Below are 9,566 nucleotides of genomic sequence, written 5' to 3'. Positions count from 1 at the left end.
TGATTTATCGTCCTTTTAGTAATTTTCTAAGAAATAAATTCACAAAGAAAGTCTTTTTTTACCTTGAAACCCTAACCTCTCCTTTAATATATTCTGGTTATATACGTATTTGTTAGCGAATTTATATGGTAAAGGACAATTACAATTCGAAAGTATTTGATTTATGATGAGGTGATCACTGATATGATAATGAATTTCTCCATCATCGGGAGCTTAATGGGCAGAAAAAGGAGTACTCTTCTCGCATGCCAAGCCTCATTTGTGCTTTGATCATTGCTTTGTCTAACTTTCCTCTAATGCTTCAATCATGTTTTTCGGATAGTGTTAGTGTTGCCTTTTTAGTTTTTTTAGTAGTTTAACATTCTTGTAGTGGGTAGCGTTAAAGGGCTTAATCCAGTATACTGAAAAAAGTTTAACTTTGTTAAGTTATGTACCATAGAGTCTCAAAAGTTTAATTACTGGTGAAACAAACTTAACACCCGTTAACACATTGAGGTTATAATTTCAGGTTTTTCAGCGAGTTACAAGTATAACACTTTTAGTAATTCTGAACATAGCTGCTAAATGGGCGAGAAAATGTAGTTAGTACCCGGTTTTATTCATTTTCACCTTGTATATGGGATTGCTGAAAGGAAAAGCATCTGCAAGTTTCATTAATACAGTTTTAGTAACTTTTGAGCTAAGGATATAAAGCTATTAAGAGGTCACGCTCATTATCCCAAAATTTTGCTTCTGTGAGATGTAGCTTAATTTACGATGAAGTCCTTGAATTATTTATTTGGTAATTTCCAGATTTTGACTGCTTTATTCAAGTTTTATGTACTACTAGTAAATATTTTAATCTAGTATAATTATAGTAGCAAGTAAAAATTTAATTTTCATTTTGTCTATAATATAACACATTAGTAGTATAAAATATTTAATCCACTTATTACTTTTTTAAAAGTCAAATATAGGTAGTGTCCAATTTTTAAAAGCTTAAGCGATGTTTTGAGTTTTACATCCGTTCGCACTTTTGATTCGCTTGCGCATATGCTTGGGAATTACACGAAAGATTTCTGAGTCAATCTGTACTGGCATTGAATTTTGTCTTCTTGAAAGCCATTTCAAAACACAATCTGAAAAGAATAAAAATATAATATAATTATAAAATAAGAATTCAATATTCATTACACGACATATCGTGGATATATGAACAATAATGTTATTATTAATTTGTGTATACTTGAGAACATATTCCCATGCAATTTTATAAAGATAAGTCATACACCGACTGGCTTATTTAAAATAAAATTTACAATATAACAATATACGTAATAACGAAAGTCATTATATGTATCATACCCTAAAGCAAAACGACGTATGATCAAAAAAGTTGAAATATCTACTATACATACATATATGTATCTACAAAATTTTCAGTTTCTGCTATCATACATTTTTTTTTAAACAGGAAGATCTGCCATTCTCCCTCTTAAACTTTTCTGTACAATTTAGTCGTAAGCTGATGAATGAAATAAGCGGACGGGTGTTCAGTAAATTCTCGCGTTAAATTAAAAACATTTATAGCGTTGACCTTAGCACCTAGCCCGGTCATTTATTGGACTCAAGTGTTGACAATACGTAAGTAGCGCAGTCGGTAGGATAATAATTATTGATGCGATAGCTAGACTATTCAATTCTCTAATTTATTGTCCGTAAAAGAACTTTCACGAAGCCTAAGCGGTAATCCAAACAAAAACATTAAAATAAATAATTAAGTGACACAAATCTAACTAAGCTAAAGCAAAATTACAAACTAAGTGAAAAAACGTTTAAATAATAAGTAAATAAAACCAACAAAGACACAACTAAAACGCCAGCCTAAAAGAAGACACCATTTAACCTTCAATTTTCACACCCGCTCCCATAAAGCTTTCTCATACCATCTCGATGGTAAAATTTAATGTCTCTCATATATTTAGTTATTGCTTTATTGCGCTTTTAACAGTTTTTAACAGTAGCAGGTCGGGTAGCTTAAGTGGCTTAGGAGATATGTACTTAATCTTTTTAGAGGGCGGAACCACGCCCACTTTAAAAAAAATTTTGCAAACAGGTGCATCTTGCTACTGCAATCCTCTGTATCAAATTCTATCTTAATTTAGTGCAGTGGTTCGATTACGCCCATTCACGAACTGGATTTTTCTCATCGAAATATCTCAATTTTTACTCAAGTTACAGCTTGCACCGATCTTAATCTATATTTGATGGACGGACAGACAGACAATTCAACGGATTCTATTTAATTATTTATTTTTACTTTTTATTTAATTTTACTTTTTGTCTTTTTGGAGTAATATCCAACTAGCAGAGGGAACAACCGAATTAAAAGTGAAACTTAAATCTAAGCACCGCATTTTAAGCACCGTCAGAGCGATACGTCGGCAGCGATGCGTTAGTAGCGTCATTAAATTCCTTAATTGTAGTTTAACGTCTTGTAGTGGGTAACGGTAAAGCTGGCGTGATGCATTTGCCCAATTTTGTACCAGCATTTCTGGGCATTCTTAAGCTTAGTACAGTACCCCGTATAAAAAAATATTTATTTTGTTGACTCCTCAGTTCTTAATTTTGAACGTCCGCGTTCGACAGCCAAGTGCTTGTAAAGTTTTGTTTGGACAACTGGGATATTTCAATGTAAGGAATACTACGGCTAAGCTCTAGAGTTTTATTTTGTTGACTCCTCAGTTCTTATTTTTGAACGTCCGCGTTCGACAGCCAAGTGCTTGTAAAGTTTTGTTTGGAAAACTGGGAGATTTCAATGTAAGGAATACTACGGCTGAGTCCTCTTTCGTTCCGTAAGCTTTTATTCATAAAAATGTTCCATTGAGCGACATATGTATGTAGTGTCATCTTTGGCACTGGTATCATATTCATTGACGATTGGCTTCATTTCTTAGACTGATGATAGGTGCGGTTTATTCGCCTCTGCGCAATTAAGTGGTGTACGAGGGCTGTCCGATAAATAACCGATCTCAACGTGAAGCTAGCGGCACATCTGAAAAAAAAGTTTCTACTTCAAATTGTGCATATTATAATAGCTACTAGCCAAAATTTCAGAAATTTATCTTGCGCAATTATCTGTTGACAGTCGTTTTTGTGAGTCTATTTCGGTGATTTCCCCAAAACGGAAAAAATTGAATATCGAGCTGTAATTAAATTTTTATTTTTGAAAGGCAATACGCCTTCACAAATCAAAGATGAGTTGGACTCTGTGTATGGTGACTCTGCACCATCGTTTACCACCGTAAAATTTTGGGCAGCTGAATTTAAACGTGGTCGCAGGAGCTTGGAAGATGATGAACGTCCTGGGCGTCCAAAAACTGTAACCACTAACGATAACATCGCTAAAGTTCATCAATTGGTACTAGACGACCGCCGGATTAAAGTAAGGGAAATAGCTGAGATTATGAAGATGTCAAAAGAAACTGTTTGTCACATATTAAACCAAGATTTGGGCATCAGAAAGCTGTCCGCGCGTTGGGTGCCGCGTTTGCTTACGCTAGACCACAAACGTGCGCGCATGAACATTTCCAGTGCTCTGTTGGCTCAGTTTAGAGGCAATAAGACCGAGTTTTGGCGCCGATTGATAACTGTAGACGAAACTTGGATTCATCATTATACGCCCGAAACAAAGAACCAATCTAAATAGTGGATTGAAAAAGGGGAACCAGCCCCAAAAAAACCTAAAGCTGTGTATTCGGCTGGGAAAGTGATGGCGAGTGTTTTTTGGGACAGCCATGGAATTATTTTTATCGACTATCTTGAAAAAGGAAAAACTATAACAGGAGCATACTACGCATCATTATTGGACAAGCTAAAGGAAGAAATTTCGAAAAATCGGTCACATTTGCAAAAAAAGAAAGTCTTGTTCCACCAAGACAACGCACCATCTCACACCTCAACAGTCGCCATGGCGAAAATCCACGAATTTCGGTTCGAACTGCTTGACCATCTACCTTATTCACCGGATCTAACACCAAGCGACTTTTTGTTTGTTTCCTCAACTTAAAACTGCGCTCGGTGGCCAGAGATTTTCGTCAAAGAGGAGGCAATCTCTTTCGTGAACTCGTATTTTGCAGACAAAGACGCCAAGTACTATTTGGAAGGGTTGCAGAGATGGGAGCATCGCTGGGAGAAGTGTGTGGAGTTACAAGGACACTATGTAGAAAAATAAAAACAAAAAATTTTGAAAAAGTCGCGTGCATCATGGTTAGGTCGGTTATTTATCGGACAGCCCTCGTATTTCTTAACTATGTATATATTTTACGTGATTTATTATTCTATTAATATATTTAAATATGGGAAAAAAGTTAACAATTCATTTTCATTCTTACAAGTGATTCTTACTATAATTTTTTCTTAATTTTTTAATGTATATGAAGTTATAATATTGGCCTTGGCGCAGTTAATAACATAAGTATATGTAGTAATTTTTTCTATTACAATTTCAATTTTAAATATTTCTATTTTTACTTTTAATTTTATTTTTGATGGCAAAGTTATATTCTATTTATTTTTACGTTTTTTTTTCTAATTCTATTAATTCTAATTAAAATAACAAAGAAGAGCTCGAGAGGTTTTTTACAAGTTGTTGAATGGATTGAGTAGTTGTACCTAAAAATTGATTTATCTAGGAGTTCCTCAAACGATTCATGCGTATTTTCTGAATTGAGGAAACGTATTATTTCGGTAAAAGTAAGGTGAAATCTCTCAACTTGATCGTTCGAACAGCTTTGTGAAATCTTTGTGCTTTGTGAATCTCTATATTGAATTGATCGGATGTAAAATATCCGCACTCACCTTTTACACCACCACTACTTTTCTGAACGAAATAAAACGTTAGTGTATACTCGTATGCACACGCGTAAAGTTGAACAAACAATGGGAAATGTCCCAATGGGGTTTATTAAACGGATTTGACAATAATACATATAATAAATTATATAGTGTATATGATGTAGAACTCCGGTCGCACGTGGAGTGAATAACTCGCGAAAAAGATGCACACTAATCGAATAGGCCGAAAAACGAAAACATCGCACAGGCGTACAAGTCCCTGTGAAGGTCAAAAGCGAAGTGAAGTTGCGATCTCCTTGTTTGTTCCTTTTCTCCCTCTGGTGTGTGCGATCAGATGGTGTGATGTGGTTGGTTGGTGTACGTGTATGTGGGTGTCGAAGTGTGGTGCTCTCGCGAGTAGTGTGAAATGTGGGTTGTAAGCGCTGGTGGTGGGCATGGTGAAGCTACGTGTCAGTGTTGGGAGGTTGAGGTGATGTGTGGATGTCGGAGGAGGATGCTCATTTATACATCCTGGCCCCCTTAGGCGAGTGTTTAGCCTAGTAGCCTCTGTAGTTGTTGTAGAGTCGCTACAACGTTGCTGCGGCCTGTTTTACGGCGGGCTTACGGCCTAGGATGGTGCCTCCGATACGGGGTGGTATGACGTTGGCACTAGAAGCGGGACTTCTCCGAAGGGAAGGCTTGCCTTCGCGGTTGCGGTCGCGGGTGTCGTCGGCTGGCAGTACGGCCCCGGGGGGCATGATGACGTTCGACGTCGGGTCCGGTATTGCAGTGGAGCATCGTGTGATGGTGACCCATACAAACCTGGCACTGATACCTATTCGCGCGCTAGATAGGTAGGCGCCAGACAATTCAAGCAATGACCGCGGGCCTGGGCGATCTGCTGGGGTTGCTGAGGTGTCATCCCCTTGAAGATGCCACAATGTGGCAATCGATGTCGGCGGCGACATAGCGCGCACTGAGGTTGTGGTAGTTCCGGAGACCGTGCTTGCGTGTCACTATGCGGAGCTGTTGGAACTTCTCGGCGGGCTGCGGTAGCGATTGTTGTTCGCGGCGCTGCTACTGGGGTAGCTTTAGTGGCAGGAGTGAGTCGTCATATGGATCGACCTTTGTTTGGTTTTTGTCTTTTGTTAATGTTTAATACTAGTTGCTGATTTTGTTATTATTTATTTTTGTTTATTAGTTACGGTTACGTTATTTTCGGTTCTATCTGCGGTTGGAAAAAAGCATAATTTAACGAGCGGTCTAGTTAGCGTTCCTGATTGTGTACGGAGATCGACTACGCGAATATGACCGTCGGAGCCGTAGTAGAGCTTCTCTATGCGGCCAAGCCGCTATTCGGTAGGGGGGAGACAATCGTCATTGATTAAGACACAATCTCCAAGCTTATTGCTTACATTGGCGTGAGGGCGGTAACGTCTGAGGGATCTTGCGAGAGTGCAGCGAGAGGCCGTGAGTTAAGAACGGCTTCAATTCGAGTTAAGAGTGTCGTGAATTCTTCATAATTAAATTTGTGGTTGCCAGCTATCTTTTTAAAATGAGATTTGAAGCTTTTTACAGCTGACTCCCATAAGACGCCCATGTGAGGGGTGCTTGGGTGATAAACTGCCAATTGATACCTATGGGAGCGTATTTTTGGACAATGTCCGGTGAGACTTGTTTTGTGAAGTCCACAAACTGTTTTTCGGTAGCTCTTTGAGCTCCGATGAATGTTTTTTCATTATCGCTCATGATTTTTGATGGAAAGCCTAGTCGTCCGACGAAACGAGCAAAAGCCGCAAGAAAAGCCTCCGTCGTCAGATTCGTACATAGCTCAAGGTGTACTGCTTTTGTCGTGAAATAGCATGGATGCCTTTATCATAAAAGGCCCAGCAAAATCTACACCTGTAGTGGTGAAAGGCAGAGCAAAATTGCAGTGTTCAGGTGAAAGTGCTGCCATAATCTGCGATCGCATTTTCTGCTTATGCATAGTGCAGATTTTACACTTGAAAATGCACTTCTTTATTTGGGGCTTCAGTCGGGGTATGTACAGCTCTTGGCGGACCATATGTTGCATGAGACGATGTTCGGCGTGGAGCATTAGTATGTGGATATATGTATCTAATAAATAAAGTGGCAAACGGACACCTCTCTGGTATGATTACAGGGTGGCGTTCATTATACGTTAAGCTTGAATTTGCAAGTCGACCATTCGCATGAAGTATACCCTTCGTGTCTAGAAATGGGTTTAGAACTAAGAGTGAGCACCTTTTATCAATACGCTTCGATTCTCTTAGTAAGGCTATATCGCGGCTGAAGTAGCGCGTTTGGGTTGATGCGATAAGAGCGACCTTTGCTTTTTTAAGTCTTGGTGCGTCAATTTATCGCAATGGAGGTAATTTGCTCCTTTAACTTTAAGTTTAAGCTGCTCTAAAAACTTGAGCATATAGGCAACTACCCGGAGGGCTCGGGGGAACGATGAAAGCATGATAACTGTCGAGTTTTCGACTTTCTTGGGCAAGTATGTTGCGCATGGGCGACTGTGGCCAAGAATCGGGAGATTCTGTTAACCATCGGGGGCCATTCCACCAGAGGGTGGAGGTGGCGAGATGCAGAGGTTTGCATCCTCTTGTACCTATATCAGCAGGATTGTCAGCACTGGCTACGTGTCGCCAAGTGGCTGCTCCTACTAGGTCAAGTATTTCAGACGTTCGGTTAGAAATATACGTTTTCCATGCATGTGGTGGTTTTTCTAACCAGGCTAGAACTATCTCGGAATCGGACATAAATATAATTTGTATTTCGCCATGTTTAAGTGGGTCTGCACCATTGAAGCTAGCTTTGCTAGTAGCAGAGCGCCACAGAGTTCATGTCGTGGGAGACTTAGCGTTTTTAGAGGCGCAACTTTTGCACATATATAGTGGCGCAATAAATAGTTTACCTACCGTGGAATTTGTATCTGCGAGATGTCGTTCAAATTATTAGCGAACATTTTTCTATACGAAGAGGTTTCACTTGTTCATCCCAGTCGGTTCCGTCTAGCCATAATTTTTGGATCAGGATTTTCGCTTGTATCATAATTGGCGAAAACTATCCGAAAAGTTTTGCCACTGAGGAGAGAATTTGGCGTTTTGTAATAGCGGATAATGCGGATATGGACTCAGTCGTGTATGAAAACTGGTCCGATATCGCATTCCATTGGATGCCTAATGTTTTTGTTGTACTTTCCTTTTCAAATATAAGGAAATTAGTATCCAATAAATGATCATTAGGAATATTTTTAAAAATATTTGGGTGATTGCCTGTAATCTTTTTTAAAGGAAACCCTGCGTTATTGAGGGCATTTATTACCTGTGATAAGGTCTCGTATGCTTGTGGAAGACTGTGGCTTTTTTAAGACTTGTGTTGCCAGTGGAAATTCTGGCTTTGTGTCTTCTGCCACTTCGTGTAGTGTACGAATGGGTAGATATGGGGCACAGTTTACGCCAAAGGTAACTGTTTTCAATTTAAAGTAGCGTAGTGGACTATTGACAGATTTTCGGAAAATAATCCGCTGAAAATCTTGATCATCTTTATGTAGCAGTATAAATTTAATATGAGGAGCATTAAAGCTGGTTGGAGTGTACGTCCCGTAAATAGGATATCATTTAGGGAATTCCCCGAGCTCGTGGTTCGTGAGGCATTGAAGACAACTCTGACTTTTGTTGTTTTTTTGTCAGGCTTTACTACTGCATGATGTGGCAAGTAGAATGAGTAATATTTGCCTTTTATGATTTTTTCACATGGGCTTACTTCCTCCATGTGATCTAAATGGAGATATTCTTCTAAGACACTATCATAATCTTGTTTAAGCTCACCTTTTCTAACTAGGTTTTTTTCCATACTTCGAAACTGCTGTATTGCAGAGGTGCGAGAGTGACCTAAGGCGAGTGTGTCTGGAAATTGTTGTTTTAGTGGTAGTCGTACGACATACCGACCATTATCTGATCGAGAAGATGTGGCTTTGTAAAAGTCTTCACAATGCTGATCTTCTGGTGTTGTAATTGAAATGAGGGGAAGTTCTTCTAACTCCCAAAATTTTCTCAATTGTGAATTGAGGTACTCGTTTGAGATTTCCTCAACTTGAGTTGTCATTGTTGTGACTGGTTCCACAACTAGTCCACTTAGGACCCATCCGAAAATGGTATTTTGCGCCAGTAGTATTTTAGAAATTTTTTCAACACCTTCTAGTATAATTTGCGATATGAGATCGCTGCCTAATAGCAGGTCTATTTGAGCGGGGGTGTTGCAGTTGGGATCTTGTAGAGTCAGATGTGAAATCTTATCCCAATGCTTGCTATTTATTTGATAGCTTGGAAGCATGTTTGTTAGTTGCGGTAAGACAATAGCATTTGCTTGAATGCGTTTATCCGCTTGGGGGGAAATTAGGGTAATGGGGCATATTTTGTTAGAGTTTTGTACTACTCGTCCGCCCATTCCCGTAATTTCATAACTGGCTTGTTTTGTTGGCAGTTTTAGCCTATTTTATGCCCTAGACACTATGAATGATCGTTGTGATCCTTGGTCTATTAAGGCTCTTACCAGTTCTTCTCGATGTTCGATGGAGACAACTGCTGTGGGTAGTAGTACTCTACTATGATTTTCGCTGTGTAGGGTTTGAGTTTTTAATAACTTTGAGCAGCATGGCGTCTCTTGGCAAATTTCTGGAGTTTTTGTTTCGGGAGCTGCTGTTGCAACTAAACCCGTGGCTTTTT

The 9,566-nt window shown here is 39.1% G+C and overlaps 3 protein-coding genes across 8 annotated transcripts in view; 2 read left to right on the top strand and 1 right to left on the bottom strand.

Annotated features, from left to right (window-relative positions):
* Positions 1-9,566, bottom strand: part of LOC105233704 (uncharacterized) — a 746,688-nt gene that overhangs the window by 83,694 nt on the left and 653,428 nt on the right. For 3 of the 5 annotated variants that reach the window (XM_049447974.1, XM_049447975.1, XM_049447973.1), the window contains exon 7: positions 955-1,118. The exons of 1 other annotated variant lie outside the window; for it this stretch is intronic. In XM_049447974.1, coding sequence (XP_049303931.1) covers positions 1,107-1,118 — 12 coding nt within the window. In that variant the 3' untranslated portion in view covers positions 955-1,106. Of the gene's footprint in view, positions 1-935; positions 1,119-9,566 lie in introns of those variants that run through there. One more of the 5 variants, XM_049447980.1, reaches the window with a different exon arrangement.
* The window catches only part of LOC125776322 (uncharacterized), a 215,221-nt gene that overhangs the window by 29,699 nt on the left and 175,956 nt on the right, over positions 1-9,566 (top strand). The window lies entirely within an intron of this gene.
* The window catches only part of LOC125776323 (uncharacterized), a 213,877-nt gene that overhangs the window by 153,557 nt on the left and 50,754 nt on the right, over positions 1-9,566 (top strand). The gene's annotated exons all lie outside the window — the stretch shown is intronic.

This window comes from Bactrocera dorsalis, chromosome 2 (genome assembly GCF_023373825.1).
Source record: "Bactrocera dorsalis isolate Fly_Bdor chromosome 2, ASM2337382v1, whole genome shotgun sequence".
NCBI lineage: Eukaryota > Metazoa > Arthropoda > Insecta > Diptera > Tephritidae > Bactrocera > Bactrocera dorsalis.
This window is presented reverse-complemented; position numbering and strand designations above follow the sequence as displayed.